The sequence below is a fragment of the Patiria miniata genome, unplaced genomic scaffold, assembly GCF_015706575.1.
Source record: "Patiria miniata isolate m_02_andy unplaced genomic scaffold, ASM1570657v1 HiC_scaffold_11, whole genome shotgun sequence".
Lineage (NCBI taxonomy): Eukaryota > Metazoa > Echinodermata > Asteroidea > Valvatida > Asterinidae > Patiria > Patiria miniata.
In genome coordinates, this window is record NW_024037049.1 from 3,868,633 (window position 1) to 3,890,248 (window position 21,616).

Genomic DNA, 21,616 nt, shown 5'->3' on the forward strand with positions numbered 1-21,616 from the left:
ATGCAGCTAGACTTGCCAAGCGCAGCCGGTGCTCGGCATCGACAAGACCGTTATCTTGTCGCGCATTCTTAAGAATGTGCGCTCAATCTGGAAGAGTTATTTTTTGCGAAGATTGCGCAAGGATCCAGTTGCACATTCTTAAGAATGTGCATGCACATTCTTAAGAATGTGCATGCACATTCTTAAGAATGCGTGATTTTCAAGAATGGGCACAACATAACCACGTATAATTTTGCCATTAAATGACAGTGCGTGAAATTAGACCAAAAAAGTGGTCAGACAAAATGTCCGAGCATAATCAAAAGTGTTCTGCCATTGTCAAGTTTTGATCTGCCATCTGAGACGAACTTTCAAAAGGCCGCGTTTACTATACTTCAAACACGTGGACGGTACATACACGTGTGTACATGTACAGTATGTATGTTTACGTACGTACGTATCCATAATACACACTATGTAGTTGCAATGACAAGCGCCGGGCATTCACGCGCTCGTTTCTGTAGTAAGCCACGTTGTGAGAATTAAGTAACAATCACGCACTTAAAGCATACCGCGCAACACAACGTACTTTGATCTTGCTAAATTATCATTACATGTATGCGCGTCAATGTCCTTATAATATTTAGACTCGTCACTATACAGACTCGATTCAAGTCTGCAGAACACATAACTTAAACTGGGTGAAATTGCAGTTCTGAATGTCCAAAGAGGCTCGATCGAATCATTATAGCAAGGAATAGAGGTTGAATCAGGTCCAATTTAACACTTTTGCCCAATAGAAATTAACTGGGAATTCTACAAACGGCCACTGCTCATTTCCATACAATGACTTGTAAAGTACAAAAAGTTGTATTAACTGATTTGTAGAAGAAACACGAAGACTGCTGATCGAAACACAATTTATCGACTTGATTTCACGTCTATTTTTTGGCAAACGGCACGTACGTACAAATGCCAATCTATCGCTGTGCACGCCGCGCTGTACTAGACTGTGTAATGATTGGGGTGTAAACGCATTGCATCTATTGCGTGAATATAAGACAACACGTACATGTAGTTAGCAGCCGCTCAGCGTACGGTAAGTATTACAGACCGGATCATCGGAAATAAACAACAAAATACTTTTGAGTGCAAGCGTTTATTTCATACTTCTGAAAAAGACAACTCCACAAAGAATACATAAATCGCTCGGACATTTTGTCCGAGCACATCTGCATTTGGTCGGACAAACCATGAAAGTGGTCGGAAAATGTCCGATGTCCGACTGTAATTTCACGCACTGAATGATACTTGTTAGGCTTCCTGTGAATTTACGCGAGTGTTGGATCTGTCATTGTCAAGAAATTCGAAGTATTTTACGGCACAACTTTGTAACAAATGTTTTCAAAATGATCAGAAAATCAAAGACAGGCATGACACTCTGTACTTCTGAAATCAGAAGGCTTCTCTCTGTCGGCCTTCTGTGAGCCTTCAAATTCGGGGGTCAGCACTCTATGGCTTTTGGAAATGCCCTTTGAGTTTGATAGACAAAATACCTTTGTCTGAAATTCCTCTTTTTGAAACACAAATCCACCCAAAAAGTTGAGCTTGTTGATCCATAACTCTGAAATATTTTCACGCATTTGACATTTGGATCATGGGACAATTTTTTGGGTGGAAAATCTGAGTTTTTACTCACCAGCCTCGTGTCTCCGATCTGACAAATAAATATGAATATAGGCCTGGATTATGCTTGAAATCCTCCGTACTGCTCAAGGATGTTACTGGCCAAGCTTCAACATATTAACAGTCACTGCTGCAGGATTTTGCAGGATTCAGGCAGTGGTCACCCTTCCACGGACAAGGGCGGATCCAGAACACTATTTTGGGGGGGGGGGGGGAATGTTGGTCCCAAAAAAGTGCGTCCCAAAAAATTACAGCAATCAAACATTTTTTCCTTTCTATCTATGCTCTGTGGTGCGATCTGAGGCAATTTCTGACCACTTTAACCAATGTTTTTGTGAAAAGATGGTGGTATACTCATTGCCTGCCTTTATTGCGAAGCCATCTAAAAAAAAAAAATGGATTCGGTTTTTTTTTTGGGGGGGGGCCATGGACCCCTTTGGTCCCCCCCCCCCCCCCTGGATCTGCCCTTGTCCACGGACCATATTCAAGAAATAGCCTAATGGAAGAATTTGCAGGATTAAGGCTATGCTATATTTCCATGAGGCCAATTGGAGGATTTTACAGGATTGAGGCTACATTTGTACATCCTAGCAAAAAGGCTTAGGGAGTTAGGGTTAAAGAGGTTGTGGAATGCTCGAAGACATTTCCGTCATTCTTCGGGTATATGTAGCCTAAGGTGTGATGAAATAAAAACAACTATTGTTTCTGTCATAAAATAAGTACAAAAGGTACTGTTGAGAGCTATTTTTCAAGTCCTGTCATGCCTGTTTTGACCCGAACGTGCAATTTGTGTAAAAGTTGTCGTTGCGGGCAGCAAACAAAACACAGTAAATCGTGACGTAATAAACAGGACTCCCGATGCAGAGTAGCATAAGCGAGTCCTGTTTATTACGTCACGATTTACTGTGTTTTGTTTGCTGCCCGCAACGACGACTTTTACACAAATTGCACGTTCGGGTCGAAACAGGACCTGAAAAAAAAGCTCTCAAAAGTACCCTTTGTACTCATTTCATGACAGAAACAATAGTCGTTTTTATTTCATCACACCTTAGGCTACATATACCCGAAGAATGACGGAAATGTTTTCGAGCATTCCACAACCTCTTTAATAGCTGATATTGTGCGGAGAATGATAGGTAACACTCTTCAAAGGTGTACATGTACATGTAGATGTGTCCATCACCTTGTCTCTTTCTTGAGTTGGATATCATGTGACAAATCAGAGAGTGCCTTTCACACAGAAAAGAACATCAAAAGGTCTAGTATTTTTTTTTTTGGCTTTTTCTTTGCTTTTTTATGAAAACTGAATTTTGATTTTCATTTATTTACCTTGATCGATCCACCCACCCACAATTAAAAAAAAAAAAATCAAAATTTAAAAACGTTGAAAATTATTAATGGACTCTTAGACCCGCGCGCGCGTCGCCGTAGCAATGCGCGTCGGCAAAATGAAAAAGTTTTTTTTTCAATGAAAGATGGTGTCTCAAAACCACCAAACTAGTCACTGGTTTGACTGGAATCCTGCTGCTCCACAATTTTAACGTATTTTTAGATTGGGTTATGGTCGAGAATAAGCTTTATGTGGCCTCTCTGGACTCCCATATATTTGCACTAAGTTTAGTCGGACACCATTTGCAGTCATCAGCCGACATTTGAAGCAAAAAAATCAGGTAAAAAAAAAAAAACCCTGCGTCGCCGCACCACTTTTTGGGCAAGCTCCATACCAGAAACCAGAGACTTTTTTTTTTTGGCCTTACCTCAGCTCTATATTTTATCATTGGGTTGTTGTATAGGGCTGGAGGAAACTTTCAACAAGGACTAGCATCTCTTTAAATTGAATTCCAAAATGTGCCATTTTGTCCTCGTGACCATGGTGACACACTAGGACTAAATCCCCTTGGAACTCGCCCACACCTTGTCAGGCATAACCACCAGTACACACAGGTCCTTGAAGAAAATAACGATCCACAATGAAGATTCAGCCTACAATTCGTTGTGTGCCAGGCAGAAGGGCATACATGTATACGTGCATACATATGCCCTTACGCAATAGCGCGTATTGACCAAAATGTTCTAGCAAAAAGGGCATATGCAGCAAACTGCCTCTATTTTAATGAAATTTAAACATTTTGGTCAGAAATTACTACCAGTTGTTCAAAAACTTATGATTCATGCGTGTGACAAATTTCAAATTCGTGCGATTTATATTGCGTGTGGGGGAACATTGGATTCATAATATGCACGGGGGAACAATGGAACCTTTCAATGCAATTTTCTTGAAAATGATTTTTGCGTCAGAACGCTCATATGCCCTTCTGCTGGGCACCCAACGAATTGCAGTGAAAAAGGAGGCATTACTGACAGCCGATCAAGTCATGTTCGCTGGCCACAGATCACGTTGGGGTTTTGTGTTCACGTATACTATGTACATGTACATGTATGGTACAAACAAAATTTGTGTACAAAGGAATGGCAGTGCGCGGTCAACTACCATGCACAGGGCACGCACCGATCAAACTTGCCAATTGGGTGTTGATGCATATATGTACTTGTAAGAAGATGCTTTATTGCATACAAGTTTGCAAATGTTCCTGACCTGTATTTGGGATAATTTGTACAAAAAAAAAGCGTATGAAAATTGAACTTTTAAAAGAAAAGGAACAAACTAGAAAAAAACTAACGATAAAACTTTAAAAAAAAAATCAACTACTAAGGCCAAAAAAAAAAAAGTCTCCGGTTTCTGGTATGCGCGCGCGTCGCCGTAGCCATGCGCGTCGGCAAATTGAAAAAGTTTTTTTTTCAATGAAAGATGATGTCTCAAAACCGCCAAACTCACTGGTTTGACTGGAATCCTGCTGCTGCACAATTTTAACGTGTTTTTAGATTGGGTTATGGTCGAGAATAGCTTTATGTGGCCTCTCTGGACTCCCATATATTTGCACTAAGTTTAGTCGGGCACCATTTGCAGTCATCAGCCGACATTTGAAGCAAAAAAAATCAGGTAAAAAAAAAAAAAAGCCGCGTCGCCGCACCACTTTTTGGGCAAGCTCCATACCAGAAACCGGAGACTTTTTTTTTTTGGCCTAACCCTAGTACACAAAACTTTTTTTCAGGGTTGGTCAGGTTCCTTTCAAAACGCGGCGTTACATTTTTTTTTGCCTGGAATATAAAATATACACTATAGGGGCCTACAGTAGCTGTATGTAGATTTGTCAAAAGGATGGTCCAGTTTGTTGAAATCTCCCTTCCTTCTTCCCTTGCTCTGACATTCTCTGATAAATAGTCTACATGTGCACACAGTATCAAAACAAAACAAATAATTTAAGTGAAAACGAATGAGCCCTGAAGTGCAGGTGTGTGTAGGAATAAATGCATCTCTAATGTACAGTGTAGGCCAACAGTATGTTTTATAGTTTGGCAGACCAAGGTGCAGCTGCTACACAAATTGATTTTGTTCTCATTGATTGTCAAACGAATTAGCAGGAAGCCACTTTAAAATTGTCAGGTGCTCAGTCACATCACACTGAGAAAACAGTCCAGAGTGATGTACAGTGTCATTGAGAAATTCCCTGTGTGTGTCTTCATTGTGTACGCATATGAAATAAGGACAAATCAATGAGATACATTGTACATGTACATGTACGGTACATGTGCATCATCATCTTGAAATCAGACTACAGGATGCGAGGTGTTTCTTATGAATCACACTGCAGGAGCTGCCTCATGCGCTTAATGAGGGTGTGCAGCATTGTGTGAGGAAAAAAATGGCTTACATCATTGTACATGTAGTATCAAGTGACGTTTTTAACACCCGAGGGGCGCATTAGAGGGAAAGCCGAGGGTGCTATGCACCCCGAGGGGGTTAAAATCAACATATCCCACATCACAGCAGTCAATAATTGTTTTGTTATATATCGTGCCCAAAATAACTCAAAAAGATAAATGTTTGTAACGTACTGTGTGAGAAATAAATTAAACCATTACGGTGTAACCTTTGAAAAGTGAAGGTTTTGATGTCCAGCCGGACATGAGACTGAGCGTTTAATGTTACTTTTTGGACAGCTTCATATGATCTTACCAATGTAATTTGTTTATTGCAATCCTTGAAAATGCATCTTTGTGTCCTATTTAACCTTATTTTCAATTTTTGTTTTGCCATTTTCAAGGGTATTTTGGTGCCTTTTTTGTTTTTTTATGATAATGTTAATTTCCATATTCATGAGCAAAAGTGTGATGTCATTTCAGGCAGAAACCTCTATGTTACAGCTATTTCAGCAACAAAAGTTGCCAGAACTTTCGATATTTTGCTGTCGTGAATTTTCTTTTGTTTGGTGATTTTTTGTAGTGTCAATCCATGGCAGAAAGCCAATGAGCAAACTTTTCTCACAAATGTTTTCAATGAGCAAATTTTTGGGTTCTCATTTGAACAGAAAACACCTAACCTGAACAATGTCTTTCTGAAATGACATCACAGCAACAGCTCGAGCCTCAGTTGTCCGGAAAAGCATTGCAAATTTTAAATGTCATAAAGAACTGCACTTTTCAATAAAATGAAGCAAAAAGGGATTTCAAATAGTTTTCATACATTTTGAGAGGAGAAGAAAGTTGCACAAATTGTTTTCCTTAGAAAACTATATTTCATGAACCCTTTAAACAAAGTATGGGACTTACATTGTACGTACATGTACATTGTAAGTTGACTGCTCAATGTAACAGTATGCAACACCTTTTTACAAATCTTGCTCTAAAATTTTGCATTTAGATGGTTCAATGCTTCTAATCTCCTTTCTGTATTTTGTTTCCAGATTTTCATCCTTGGTTGAGCTGAGCGGGGTCATTAGCCATGGAAAACTGTGTCCTGGCAGGGAAGAACAGCTCTGCAATAGCATTCCTGGAATATGGAGGGATACCCTCCAATATCGGCTATAATATCCTCTTCTTTGTGGTGAGATTTATTTTGGAACCAAGGCCTTTTTTTGGGTTGTTGACATGCATCAATTGTGAATTTTAAGAGTTCCCCAAATGTGATAACACCATTATGGCTATGTTCCGACAGCGTTTAAGCTAAAATGAACCAACTTAAAACGGTCGCTCACTGTGGGAGGCCGGTCGTAAATTAAAACATACCAAGCATTCAGACACCATTCTAAGTATAGCAAGTTCAACGCAAAGAGGTTTATCTCAGTTTCTGAAGTCATGTGCAATGTACATGTAGAACTTCTGCCCTGGCCCAAACCACGCGCTGTAAGAGCCTTCACTTCATCCAGTTTGACTCACTACACGTGGTCTGAGACTTTCACTGTCGTCTCGCCGAGGTTGACATCGTAGCCCTAGCGACACATGGTACCGGTACATGACAGTCTGGCCACCGCAGCCTTGCTAACCCGGGGTACACTGTATCGTATAGCGTACAGACTATGTTAGACGGTTCCCTTCCGGATTTTCCCACTTTCTGAAATATTGCTCATCGGCCCTCAACAATTCTTTCTTAAACCAGTTTGTGCCGGAATTATTTTGACATTGTTCGGACCCAGGTGCGGGATTGTTTTCACGAACCTCGATGCCAGACGGGTTCAGGCCATTATCTGCGGGTAGGGCACCCTGATATTTCCGGCCTCGCTCGCTGCAAGCAGGTCGCAGACAGATATTTCCGGCCTTGCTTGTTGCGTGTTTATCCGTCATCCAATCCGAGTACCGCAAAACCTTTGCGTTTATGTCATTCGACGTGAACTGGTTAAGAACATGTGATGAACAGTCGATGAGAAACTCAGGCCATGTGGTCAGAAAACTAGCGGAGATTTGACTTGGAATTTATTTTTTTCACGAACGGCTGGCAGTAGGAGAAGATTCACAGGTGCTTTTTGTCCACAGGTGCTTTTTGTCTAGCCACACGGTACATTGTTTGTTTACAACCAAAGCGCACCACTTAAAAGGTGTCACGTAACTCTGGGTCAACTGCGCTGGCTAAAACACGAAGCGTTTTAGCGAAAACCGTTCATATGACATTTTCGGAGATAAATTCTTCTGGTTTAGTGCTAGACCCTCTCGCCGAGGGGTTTTTTTCTTACTGCTTTAGTGGCGAGTTGAACTCGATTCGGGGAAACCATTCATACATTGTTGAAGGTGATCTGGTGTAAATTACAAGTTTGTAACGATAGTTTATTTTCTATTTTTTATTTTCTATTTTCAGATAATAGTGCTGCTCTTTTCAGTGTTCCGAAAGATTGCTGGAGACTATGGTCGTATTGCACTCATGCAGCATGGAGAAGAGAGGTACTGTACATTGTGTAGGAAGATATGAATTATTGATCAAACCATCTCAGTTAAAGGGCTACACACAAGTGTAACGGAAAGTGTAGGGACTTATAGCTACATGTAGTTTATTTACTACGTCATTCCTATCCCAATAACGTTAATTTCAGTGTGTTAGTGACTGGGCGGAGCGTAAGCGCTCAGTAACTGAATGCACGTACGCTATTGGTTGCCAAAGGCCCATAGGTTTAGTACATGCATGTGTTTGTACAGCATGTTCATGTTCACGTGAGGGGTATTCACGTGATCGCGAGGAGGAGTTGTGCCGTGGACAGCGGACGGTAAGGACGTGTATTGCTCACGCTCTGTGTTTTGGGTAATGCTGATGCGCACTGTGTAAAGGCGCTGGCCCTGACTGTGCTGAAGTTGCGCTGTGTAATGCTGATGCGCTGCCGTACAAGTGAATGTACTGTACGATGCTGACGCTAGCTTGCATGGGTAAAGCATAAATCAGGTTAAGGCTGAACAGCGTGTATAACTTACATTGGCGTGCATTACTTACATTGGCGTGCGTTATTTACATTGGCGTACACTACTTACATTGGCGTGTGTTATTTACATTGGTCATGTTGGTGTGTGTTACTTACATTGGTGTGTATTGTTTACATTCGTGTACATTGTTTACATTGATGTACACGGTTTACATAAGTGTGCATTTTTTACATTAGTGTACATTGTTGACTTAGCCGTGCATTGTTTACATTGGGAGCATTGTTCAAGCTGTGCGTGTTGCTGCTTATACACGTATGTAGGTGAGCTGTCAGTTAACTCCAAAGTGTAATTAAGTGACCCTGATAATTAACAACCTCATTAAGACTCAATCATGTACTGCATATTTCTTGATTATTGTGTAATAAATTACGATTATATTTGTGGCGCCGACATTCCTGTTGTCCAGGTGTATTTGTTGTTAGTTTATTGTGCAATTAACAGAGGGTAATCACAATCATCATAATCGATGGTATATTTCCTCCAAAACGGACCTGCTCCCTAAGCCTTGTGGTTGCTTTGAGTGTCTCTAGTCTTGGGAAAGCTTGGGTTCGGGAAGATCAGCTACACTCTAATAGGTGTTGAAACTTGGTCCCAACGAACTTAGGTTTGGGCCCTGGAGATCCCTGCCCCAAGTGGTGTCAGAAGTGGGATGATTATGATTGATTAAGTGATTTCGCTGTTAAATTATTTGATTGCACATGGTGTTTTGACTCGTATTGCTAATTGTACTGTGGTGTTTTGGCGTTTGTTTGTTGTTTGTTTTCGTGTGTGATTGTTGTGGTTGTTTTCAATTATGCGACTGGGTATGGAAGCTCAATTTCTGTAGTATGAGAAAAAGATCTCATTGCAAAGAAGTTGGAGGCTGCCATGGAGTTGCAGTCGGGTGGTTCCCCAAATGGAGGGAACACGATCACGCCAGGTGGGAGCTGGCGTATGTTCCATCAGGTAGATACTGATGTTGAGCTCAGGTTGCCCAAAGAGACTTCTGGGTATGTCTCTGGAGCAATGGGGAGACAAGAGTCAGACACAAAGATGGTGACTGACTGGGCCCACAAACGTGGGAGGGAGGTAAGCTTTATGAGCACACCTCTAAAAGACTCAGGCTCAAGGATAAAACCCTGAGCAGGGTCGAAGCCAATCGCCTTGGAACGCGAGAGTCAAGCCATAGACGACTTGACGCTGTTCCTGTCCGGTCAAGATGGCGTGGAACAGGGTAAGCCAAGTACTAACCCGTTCGTTCATGATAGGGCAAAAGTGAACCCTACACAAATGCACAGCGATCTGCTAAGTTTCACAACTCGACCAGTCGAGGCGAAAAACAGCAGTTCGTCTGAAAGAGTGGACAGCTCGTCAGTAGGTCCTTGGCCACTGAAACGAGAGGCACGTGTCCATGGTGATTTAGGTCTGAAGGGAAGTGTAGGGCCACCAAATCGTAGGCCAAACATAACCCCTGACCGGTATAGTGGGAAAGTGCTCTGGAAGGAGTACTTCCACCATTTTGAGTCATGCCTTGATGTAAACCAGTGGAGCGAAGAGCAAGCTGCGAAGTGGTTAATTGCAAGCTTGCAAGGGGATGCTCTACGGTTGGTGGGCGACTCGGGTCAAAAGCACACGTACAGTGCGCTGGTCAAGTTGCTTGAGCGTAGGTTTGGGTCAGCTCGACAGAGTGAGAATTATCTCCTTGAGCTTAGACACTGGCGCCAAAAGCAGAAAGAGGGATTGCTCGAGTTAGGGCAGGCAATCCATGAGTTAACGGTGTGAGCATACCCTGAAATACAGGAAGAAGCTCGCGAGAAGTTTGCAAAGAACCACTTCATAGGTGCCGTTGACAGCCACTCAATTAGAGAGGGCATCAATAGAGCTCGTCCAAAAACTTTGGATGAAGCAGTCCAGGCTGCCCTGGAGACTGAGAATTCTGCGACGGTCGAAAAGCACAGATTGCTGGACCGGTAGCCCGCCAAATTGGCGAGGGCTCTGGACTTTGGAACAGAGCGGAGGCTTGTTAATTTAGAGCAAAGTCTCAAGGAGCAGGCCAATACATTGAAATCTGTGGCCGAGTTGGTCAAGTCAGTGGCCAAGTTGGTCAAGTCATTGTCCGACCAGATCAAAGGCCAGGGACAAGGCAAGGGCTGTCTCCCAATGTGTTATCTCCCAATACACACAAGCCTGGGAAAGCCGAACCTGGAACCTTGAAGTGTTTCAAATGTGGTGAGAAAGGGCACTTTGCTCGGAAGTGTAAGTCAGCCCCCCTGAGGACCCGCGGTAAGGCTGAAGGGTCGAGAGGGTCCAAACGCAGACTCCATGAACCTCAGAGTAGAGAAGTGAGGAACAAACGTGAGGATGGGCAATGAGTAATTTACATGTACTCTGCCTGATCCAAGCCGTGGTCCTCAATATGGGTTGTTTGTGGATTGACACTGGGTCCACCGACACTTTAATAAGTAGTGCGGTGTATTACCAAATCCCATTTGAAATAAAAAAGACCCTTCTTGGAGATGGTAGACGTCCAGGTAAAACAGGTGGACGGAAGCCAGTTTTCTGTGCTGGGCATGGCTTTGGTTACGGTGCAAGTTGGTAGGACCACGCACCAAGTGAAGGCTGTATTTGCTGAGATCAAATACAGTGGTATCCTGGGCATGGATTTTCTCGTGTCAACAGGTGGAAACATAGACTTCCAATTAAGGGATAGGTGGCTCAATGGTGAGCGAATCAAGTGCACAAATGATGCAGGCGAGCCCTTTTTGCGTCGCGTTGTAGTTTGTAAAAATACAGTAATCCCACCAGGTCATGAAGCTGTGGTCCCTGGCAAAATTACTCGGAAGGGTCCTGACTTGCTCGGGCCAGCCATGGTGGAACCGATGGAAGGTGTTGGTGACTTAGCCAAGAAAGGCTTGGTGTTGGCCAGATCTCTGGTTGAGACTGAAGCCGATGTTGTTCCGCTGCGGGTCTTCAATCCCGGAAGGGAGAAAAGAGTTGGCCTTGAGGGAACAGCAGCGAGAGTGGTCTCCCAAATTGAGGCCAGTCCAATTCATGATGAATTGAACATGAAGGCAAACACAGGGAAGGAGTTGCCCCTGTGTTTGCAAGATTTATATGAGAGGGGTACAGCCAATGTAGAGGCCAAGTACCATGGTGATGTCCGGGAATGTCCGAAAGACTTCCAGGATGAATTGTCCAAGGTTGACCATGACATCGGTCGCATGGACGTGATCAAGCATCACACAAGCAGCGGTGATTCTGGGTCGATCAAAGAGCACAGAGGCAAAAAGAAGCTTCGAAATGCTGATGGGATGTCCAGACGGCCATGCAAACAGTGCGGCAGTGATGAAGATTATGAGACAACTGGTGAAGTACCCGAGGGTAAACCTCAGGGAAGTGAGTACTTGGTAAGGGGCGTAGCTGCCCAACCAACCCTGTCACAAGGTGCTTTAACCCTAACTCCCCAGCCTAATTTACTAGGAACCATACCCATTCAGGCAAATTCCAACACCCACATGGGAAATTGTACACACACACTGTTTGACTTAGTTTCTGGAGGTATGCTAACCCCAGTGTAAAAGACCATCTGTTTAGGGGAACTGTACCTATCCCAACAGATTTAAACACAAACCTGCTGTTGAACTTTGATGGGTTGTGTCCGGTTAGGGTTAATACAAGCAATGTTGCAGGATGACACCGTGAGTTGGCTCATAAGGTTGAAGGAAGAGGGTCAAAGTCGACCAGAGTGGAAGGCAATTGCCCACTCATCAGCAGCTTGCAAGACCTCTGGTCGCAGTAGGGCCAGGAGGAAGTTGGCTGCTAAGAGAAGGGTTGCCCCTTACAGCAGAACCGAGTTGGAGTGCCAACGTAACAAGTAGCAAAAGGCTTGCTCGGGCCATTGCCCATAATGGACAATGAAACCGTTGGGTGTTTCATTGAAATGCCCAGCAAAAGTTGTAAATACGGTAGTTGTGTATAAATGTTCATTTTTTGGGTTCGAGCTCGGGAGTTCTGCAAGTCGTCATCCTGTGGTAGTCCAGTGTCTGTGCCATGCTTGGTGTGGAGATGGTTGTACCGGCGAAGCAAGGCCAGGGATAACCGGACGTCTAAGGGACGAACCTGCCCAGAGCTTAAAGGCGACAGCGACACGACTAAAGGAGTCGACCCCATCCACGAAGAGGACTAGGACGGAGACCCAATGCATGATGGTACCACGACCCAGATGTGGCTGGATGGCAACAGATCGAGTCGCCACCGACGAGCACAACAGGGGGTATACTTCAAGCACAGGTCAAGTCTAGGCGGACGAGGTGAGTCCGATGGGAGACAGCGAGCGAAGAGCTTTGAACATTTTCACGGTTAAAATGTTGAGTTACAGTTTTCACTATTAAAAATAAAATGTTTATTTTCGATTAAAAAAAAAAATATCACATTAATTAATCAAAATGCTTTTAATTAAATACCTCATCTTCAAAATCGTGTAAATTGGTAACTGGTCTAAATTTAGCAGTAAATGTATGTGTAAAAAAGCTCTGCAAATTATCCAACAATTCTTCCTCTAAATTTGTGTAAATGCAGTACCATTCTGTTAAGTTCCTGTGCATATTTAATGAGCGAAATTGATTCAGATTCTGTGTAATCTTTCCCTGTGAAATCTTGTGAATATTAAATGAGATAAATTTTGGTGTTTTTTTGCCCCTTACACTGTGTACAATATCTTGTGAATATTTAATGAGCTTTGAAATCAGCCCCCCTTATGTTTTTTATTGAATTATAAAGAAAAAGTTAAGTCTTATGTTTCATATTGAATTATAAAGAAAAAGTTAAGCCTTAAGTTTTAAATTGTATTATAAAGATGGAGTTAAGGTTTAGGTACACTTTCCTTTTATTTTTATTATGGTTATGGAGTATGAGGCCAAACCCCACCATGCTCGGGCCAATGTAACGGAAAGTGTAGGGACTTATAGCTAGTTTATTTACTACGTCATTCCTATCGCAATAACGTTAATTCACGGTGTGCTAGTGACTGGGTGGAGCGTAAGCGCTCAGTGACTGAATGCACATACGCTATTGGTTGCCAAGGCCCATAGGTTTAGTACATGCATGTTTGTACAGCGTGTGCATGTTCACTTGAGGGGTATTCACGTGATCGCGCGGAGGAGTTGTGCCGTGGACAGCGGACGGTAAGGACGTGTATTGCTCGCGCTCTGTGTTTTGGGTAATGCTGATGCGCACTGTGTAAAGGCGCTGGCCCTGACTGTGCTGAAGTTGCGCTGTGTAATGCTGACGCGCAGCCGTACAAGTGAATGTACTATACGATACTTATGCTAACTTGCATAGGTAAAGCGTAAATCAGGTTAAGGCTGAACAGCGTGTATTACTTACATTGGCGTGCATTACTTACATTGGTGTGTGTTATTTACATTGGCGTACACTACTTACGTACTTGAATGTCAGACTGGATGTACGTCCGCCACGGTAACAATGTAAACCGTGCAGTCTGTGTCATGGTCGGGTCGCTGCTGACTAAAGTGGCGCTCCCCTGAAGGTCCGCCTGATGATGGGGAGGGTGGATGAGCACCCTGCAGGAGGAAAAATAATACCTGTAAAGCTGTGTCCCGACACTGGCCTCAGTCCCACGAGCCTTGTGGACAGGCTCTGAGGCGAATCCAGTTACACTGGGATTTCGGCAGTCTGCTGCAACCCATGTGTTCTGCCATTGTCGGATTCTCCAATCTGCCATGGATTCCGGAATGTGTGGGCCAAGGTGGTGGGAACCAGAGTCGTGCCTGCACCCACCTTAATCTTTCACGCGAGTGGCTCACTTTTGCCAATCGTCGTACCTCCAAGCCCAGCGGCGATGAGGGACAGGTGACGGCCAAGGACAGGGAAGTTGAATCCTGGAAGTCTTCAGCCTGAAACCCACACGTTGGCGGCGGGTGTGTGATGGTTGGTGGCTATGTGACCCTGTGAAGACACTGGCCACAAGCAGCTGCATCCGCGGCTGAGCAGGTCTTTTTAGACGGAGCGCTGCTCACCCAACACCAGAGGAAGGATCTAGAAAAGGTGATTTAAACACGCTCTTCACAACATGGCCCGGCTGGGAACCGCACCCATTGGGCTCACCCACATGCGGTCGAACTACTAGGAAAGAAATAAATAAAGAGAAAGAGACAGAGATGAGGAAAAAGGAAAAGAAAGAGAAACACATCTGCCAACCCCTCTGCGTTGCTGCGTGGAACGTGTGGACCTTAATGGATCGAGATGGTTCAGGACGACCTGAGCGACGTACTGCTCTTGTCTCAGGGGAGTTGGCCCGTTTTAATATCGACATAGCTGCCATCTGTGAAACCAGACGTCCAGATGAAGGCGTTTGATGGACCTCCTCAAACTGAACCTGCATCGCTGTGGAATTCCCATTGACACCTGGGAGGACAAAGCAGCTAACCGCTCCACCTGGCGCTCCACCATCACACGTGGAGTTCAGCTTTTCGAGCCCTCACGCCTTCAGCAGGAGGACGAAAAAAGACGCCGAAGGAAAGAATGGGCGTCTCAGCCTTACTCAACCCTGCATTTCTCCTGCTCCATCTGTGGACGACCAATACAGTTACGGCTGGGACTACTGTACATTGTATATAGCCACGAGACCAGTCATCAACAGCGAGGGAGACAGCAGCAAAAGTGACAACTCCTCGAATCGAGGATTGCCTGACGACGACGACACTACTTACATTGGCGTGTGTTATTGACATTGGTGTGTGTTGCTTACATTGGTGTGTATTGTTTACATTGGTGTACATTGTTTACATTGGTGTAAATTGTTTACATTAGTGTGCATTGTTTACATTAGTGTACATTGTTGACTTAGCCGTGCATTGTTTACATTAGTGTACATATTTCTTGATTATTGTATAATAAATTACGATTATATTTGTGGTGCTGACATTGCTGTTGTCCAGGTGTATTTGTTGTTGGTTTATTGTGTAATTAACAGAGGGTAATCACAATCATCATAATCAGCGGTATATTTCCTCCAAAACGGACCTGCTCCCTAAGCCTTGAGGTCGCTCTGAGTGGTCTCTCGTCTTGGGAAAGCTTGGGTACGGGAAGATCAGCAACACTCTAATAGGTGTCAGACTTGGTCCCAATGAACTTAGGTTTGGCCCGGGGAGATCCCCGCCACACAAGTATAGACTTTGTGAATTTGTGAGTTGGTTTAGTTTTTTTCCATTTTTTTTGTAATTAATAGGAACAACATGTTCTAAACTGGCCAATTGGTGTTTTAGCCCATTTTTCTATTAATGTAGGCCTATATATGTGTAAATGTACGTAATTTGCAACCACTTCCAATTTTTTTTTTTTTATTAATTAGAAAATGCAAAATCTAACTACATGTATGCAATTTGAGGTGAGGGACAAGCTGATGTAATTGAGCTGGGGTGGCATGGGTGGCTTGTGTGTGTGTTACTAAAAGTATACATTATGTCCAGTACACAGTCATGTACCGGTACATACTGATACATTTGTGCATGAACAATAACCATCTTCATTCCACTCATTCACTTCATTCTGTTGTATTTCAATGTTTACCCCCATTTCCTTCCTGTGTTCAGATTTCTGCGTGGAGATCCAAGGTAAAGCATACAAACTGCCATTCCGTTTTTTCCGTTTTGAAGTTCCACTAATCCAAACTTTCTTCATTCTCATACATTTCTGATTTTATTAGAATTATTAACACTCATTTATAGCACCCGTAGCTGATGCGGCAGCATGTCCTTGACTTTACAAATCGTATTTTTGTTCAGTTATTCTTTTAGTTCTTTCTACAACGTAGAGTTGAATGATACCACTGGATACTAGTTGGTGAAACTTCCATGCATTTTGGATTTTACGCTATAGAACTCTTTTCATGCATTTTCCAAATACGTATTTCTTCTTTCAGAGTTTACAGCTTTTGTTGTTGCTATGGAGTACCGAAGTGAATACGTCACGTGCACAAAATGTGTGTGAAAGACATTAGCGCGTGATTCGGCCCGTGAACCAACACGGGCGCGTACTCCATTCATTTACACTACACTTTCTGGTTCTAAATGACGTCACACTTCGGTACTCAATTGACTGAGTGAGTAATGGTTAAGGGCCCTTTGGCCACTTTGAAAAGTTCACGTGATGGTAGTTCGAGTGAAATGGTTTGAGTCAGAAATGTGCACAATGTACGAAGCCTTGCAATACTAAAATGTGGCAGGTCACAAGTCATTCAGGATACTATGTACATGTAAACACAAACAGCGTTCTCTATAAAGACAACATTTTTTGTTTCTTAGAGCCTGAAAATTCACCCCTGGTGGTGCACTTCCAGAAGCTTTGAATGGGAAATTGAAGTGCAAAAATCCAAAAATTATAGCAAGAGAAAGGGAAAGCCAGTTTAAAATGCCTATAGACAGGCCGCGTGACGGTTCCGGAAGCCAGCAGCGTGACCTTTTACTTGCAGGCTCTAGGCCTATTGGTTCTTTGTGGTACTCTCTGCAAATAGAGGTACTGGCATTTTGCATCCCAACAGATACAATGTACCGTAGGTGTACGCACACATGTATGTTTAGCTTTATCGTTATTCACCAGTACGTTGTTTTGCATTGGGTACACATTTAGCTTACTGGGGAAGCTTAGTTATCGGAACCAAGAAGCAATCCAAAATTGCAGCCTCCAATGAAAGCCTTATAAGTACGTTCATGTATCTATGGCTAAATCCTGGTTCATACTTCACCCGAAAGCAAGTGCGATCAGCAAAATTTCATGTCGTCAACAATGGTGGATGCGCTTCGAATGTATTGTTGACGTCACAAATTTTGCTTCGCTTTTGTGTGAAGCATGAACCGGGCTTAATCCTGCTTTTAAAAACAGTCACATGGCGCAAGTGTGTTGCTCATCCTCTTTCGGTCAAATAATACATGATTAAATACATTGTAATCCGAAAAGAGGGTGAAAATTAACAATTTACTATGCGTTTTACACTGACACGTAGTGCGCAAGATACTTGCGAGTTGCTTATGACGACAGAAGACCACACAAACTAATGATCTATACGGCGCACTGTTCCCTTACCACATTTAACAAACTTTCAGATATACATGTACATGTAAGCAGCAACCTTTGGTGCTTGAACATGTACATCTACCTCGTTGAATGTCGTTATCCTGAATGACCTTTAACCTGGGCTACTTCATTGCGCAGGAACGAAATACCGAACTTGCTTTTTGTAGTATGTCGGGTGTAGTACACAAGATGTACAATGTACATGTTCTGTACCTGTACCATTCATATACCGATACATGTAGGCCTACATATATATACACAAAATTGCTTACATGTACAAAATGTACGTCCCCATTGATCAGAGCCTACCGGTACTTCGTGTACATATAATTACATTTTTGATGCTACTGTAAACACATCTCCCACTGCGTACATGTACACATGATATGATAATGACGATAATGACCACACAAGTTCATTTGCATTTAGGTAGCTACCGTACATCTATAGGCAGAAAGAGTAATACAATCCTGTGCAATTAAGTAGGCCTACATGTACATGTACATTATGTACGGAGAATTGCTCTTAATGCATCTACCGGTTATGCCTACATGTTTAAAAGTATTCACATATCCACCATGGGAATGTTAAAAAAATATTAAACTAAGAAGCAAGGGATACATGCATCTTGGATATTTGTTTAAAATGCATTTCTAGATTAATTCTTTGCCTTATACAGTGAATTTATTTACATGTACCAGTATGTCACATGAATTAAGTAAATATGGAGGTAAATTAAGTACATAGAAATAATTAAGTAAATAACAGAAAAGTTAATAGAGCAGATACATATACGTGTACGGTATGGCTCTTCTCTATAGGCAATAGGCATGATAGGAGGTGCCATCTTGCCGGTCACATATTTTACCCACACTATCCCTGACAAGAAATCTCCCAAGTGCCCCTGAAAAATGGCTGTTAAAAAACTGACACAATCAGCCTACAGTACTTGTATTAAAAAACTTATTGTTTTATATTGTAAAATCCAAATGGATCACAATACTTAATAAAATGTGTGGCCTCTGGCCATCCATTTGATGTCCCCTTTAATTAACTCACAGTACCCACCCAGTACATGTACATGTACACTACAAATGTATACACGCACATCCTGTATACTATACAGCTCACAGCCTACAATGTATTTGGATTATTGATTGCAGACGACAGTAATTTAATCAAGCGAGCTGTATTCCCCCCCGCCACCGTGTAGGCCTCTTCCACGTTTAGCTCAAGTGCAATATCCTGTACCGTCCTACGCAATACTCATCATATTAAAATAGGATTTTTTTCCCCTCAGTGTCCCGACATTCACACTGTGACAACAGTCTCATGTTTCTAATAGGAAGGCAGTCTGCTTCCTTGCCCGAGACCGTTCACACACTGCCTGGGGTGGCTAATCTGTGTTAGTTTTCCAGAGGTGGGATGTTATTTTAAAACCGATCCTAATCCAAGAAGGTGTTGGCTGTAAGAAATTTGTAACGGATCAGGCAAAACAAGCCGCTCATAAGCTATAGGCACACATTGATTCCAAGTCAATGTATTTTATGCCTGCGAGCTTGTCTGACAATTGGTTGGTTGGTTGGTTGGTTGGTTGTACCGGTACCATGGAGGAAGGAATTCCTTCCTCCATGGTTGTACTGCACATGCATAGAGGGAGGAATGTACTTGTAATTTGTTTCCTTTTTCTTAGAGAAATTTGCACAGGTGATGGACACCAATTTGCAAAAGAAAAGTACTTTTGTCGATTCAAGGAACAAGAATACTAAAAATCTGAATCAGATTTACTAATCCTAAGAAATTTTAGCGCAGTAGATATCATACTTTTGAGGAAACTTTGAAAATAAGGAGCGTCATTTTTCTCGACACAAAGCAAGGTTTTAGCTGAATTTTTTTTTTTTTCATAAATATGTTTAGACTTGCACCCTCTTATGGTATGATCCCAGTTTGTCACTTGGGAAATTAATTCTCATTTTACGGATATGAAAACGATTGTAAACTAAAAGAAATTTGGTCAGTTGGCAATTGGTTGGGAGCAGTATTTGAAAAAAAAGCAATTCGTTTTCTTGCAAGGGCAAGGAAATGATGGTCATTCCCCTTCTCTTGAAAATGACAGCTGCGCAATGATTTTACAAGATGCTTGATCTAAATATACCGTAGGAGGATATTTTTCATAATAATTTGGCAGTTAAACGTTTGAATGTTTGCAAATATTGTACATTTCCTTTTAAGGCACCGTGTTCCTGTATTATCTTGCATTTATGTCAAAATTTCCTCTGCAGTGACACATATCATCTGTGATACTTGGCCACTGTAAAAAAACAATTTATATATTTATATCAGAGTAAAGTTTCCACATTTTTTTCACCCAAGCATTTCTCTGAAATGCAGCAAGCATGGCAAGGTGAACTGATCTGATTCCTGTGATCAAGCTTATTTGAATCTCATCTCACTACTTGTTTGTTCGAAGCATGCCTCATTAGCAGTGATTTATCGCAATCTCCTTCATCAGTTCATTAGTTTTTCCTCAACCATAAAATTTAGTCTCATGCCTACAGAATTAGATGTACAACACCTCAAACACTTGCTCATACTGATTGTGTGTAGTGTACTTGCACGCTGTATACATGTGTTAACAGTGGCGGTACATACATGTACATTTGTGGGAAAATATTAGGCACTGAATAATGTGGTTTGAGGAAGTAAAAGACTGTTTTTGTTTGTACAGTTTTATTGCAAGATTGCACATGTTGCAGAACTGAAATTACATTTAATAGGCACAGGGACAAGCTTAGATACAAGTACGATATAATTTTGGTGTCATTGTTTGAAAGAAAATTTGAAATTGTGATGTGAAAATCATCTAGGTTTCAGAGATAAACCCTTTTACACTCATTGTAGGCATTTTTTTGCCTGGATCATTTCAGAATAATCAAAATCTTTCGTCAGTCGCTGCAGGAACCCAATGGTACTTTAACTATGGAGGGTATGAAATAATAGTTGTGAAAACTGAGGTAGCCAAGTGGGGCCGTCGGGAGGGGGGGGGGGGGGAGAGGGGAGGGGGTGGCAACATTCAGATGTAAGAACACAAAAAAGGAAGAAGAAAAAATCATGAAGGGCCATTGATGATTTTAATGCCATATTGGTGGTATTAGGTGAAAAAAAATTGCCAAAATAAAAAGTCAGTATCATCAGCGCGAAGTACACATTTTCATTAATAGAACCCTCAGTGTCAGGTAAAGTCTTGACCTCCTTCCCTTTTACACATTTGCCTCTGGTGACCACCCTTGTTCAGACTTCCCTACAACACCTGTCCTGGTGGAATTCTTCATGTACTTTTTTGTCAACTGCAAATTCTCAAAACCCTTTGATGGAAAGGTTGGGATTAGTACCGGTAGTACTAACCTTAAGAGTTTGTCTAGAATAGTCTTTTATTGTCATGCAGTTTTGAATGTTTTATGTAGGAGCTATACATGTATGAGCTGCTAGAATTTGTGATTTCACTATCATAACAACTGTTAGTTGAAAGTCATGATGTTTTGATCAGGCCAAAAAAAATATAGTTCTGCTTCCGATTACATGGCATTTGAAAATAGGGTGCATGTAGGTTATAGGTACCCTAGGGATTTTTTTTTTTTTGGGGGGGGGGATTTTTTTGCGTGTACGATCATATGGAGGTGTCTGTGTGTAGTCAAGGGTAAAAGATAGTAATTGATGATTTTCAGGGTTTTTTCCCTCATTTTTTCCCAAAATAAATTAGGGTAAGGGCTGTCAAAATAAGGTATGTAGGGTAACCGGAAGCAGAACTATTATTTTTTTTGGCCTCGTTACATCATCTACAACGCGTCCCAAAATACCTGCAACTTTTTTTTGGTGAGGCTCTAGTGTCGGTGCGGAAACACGTACTGCCATTATTTTTATACATGTACCATTTTAAAGCTTGGAATCTTAACTTTATCCCCAGCAAGTATTGGTTTGATATTTAAAAGAGTTTTAAAATGATTTGTGTTCGAATAAAGACATGTCGAAAAGAAACTCAACCAAATTCAAGGGAAGTCTATGATGCGGTACATCA

The 21,616-nt window shown here is 42.1% G+C and overlaps 1 protein-coding gene across 5 annotated transcripts in view; it reads left to right on the forward strand.

Annotated features, from left to right (window-relative positions):
- LOC119742426 (calcium permeable stress-gated cation channel 1-like) overlaps nt 1-21,616 on the forward strand; it is an 87,757-nt gene that overhangs the window by 6,249 nt on the left and 59,892 nt on the right. For 3 of the 5 annotated variants that reach the window (XM_038218346.1, XM_038218370.1, XM_038218353.1), the window contains exons 2-4: nt 6,471-6,610; nt 7,856-7,938; nt 16,062-16,082. In XM_038218346.1, the coding sequence (XP_038074274.1) occupies nt 6,509-6,610; nt 7,856-7,938; nt 16,062-16,082 (206 nt within the window). In that variant the 5' untranslated portion in view covers nt 6,471-6,508. The remainder of the gene's footprint in view (nt 1-6,470; nt 6,611-7,855; nt 7,939-16,061; nt 16,083-21,616) is intronic. The other 2 variants (XM_038218362.1, XM_038218379.1) reach the window with 1 other exon arrangement.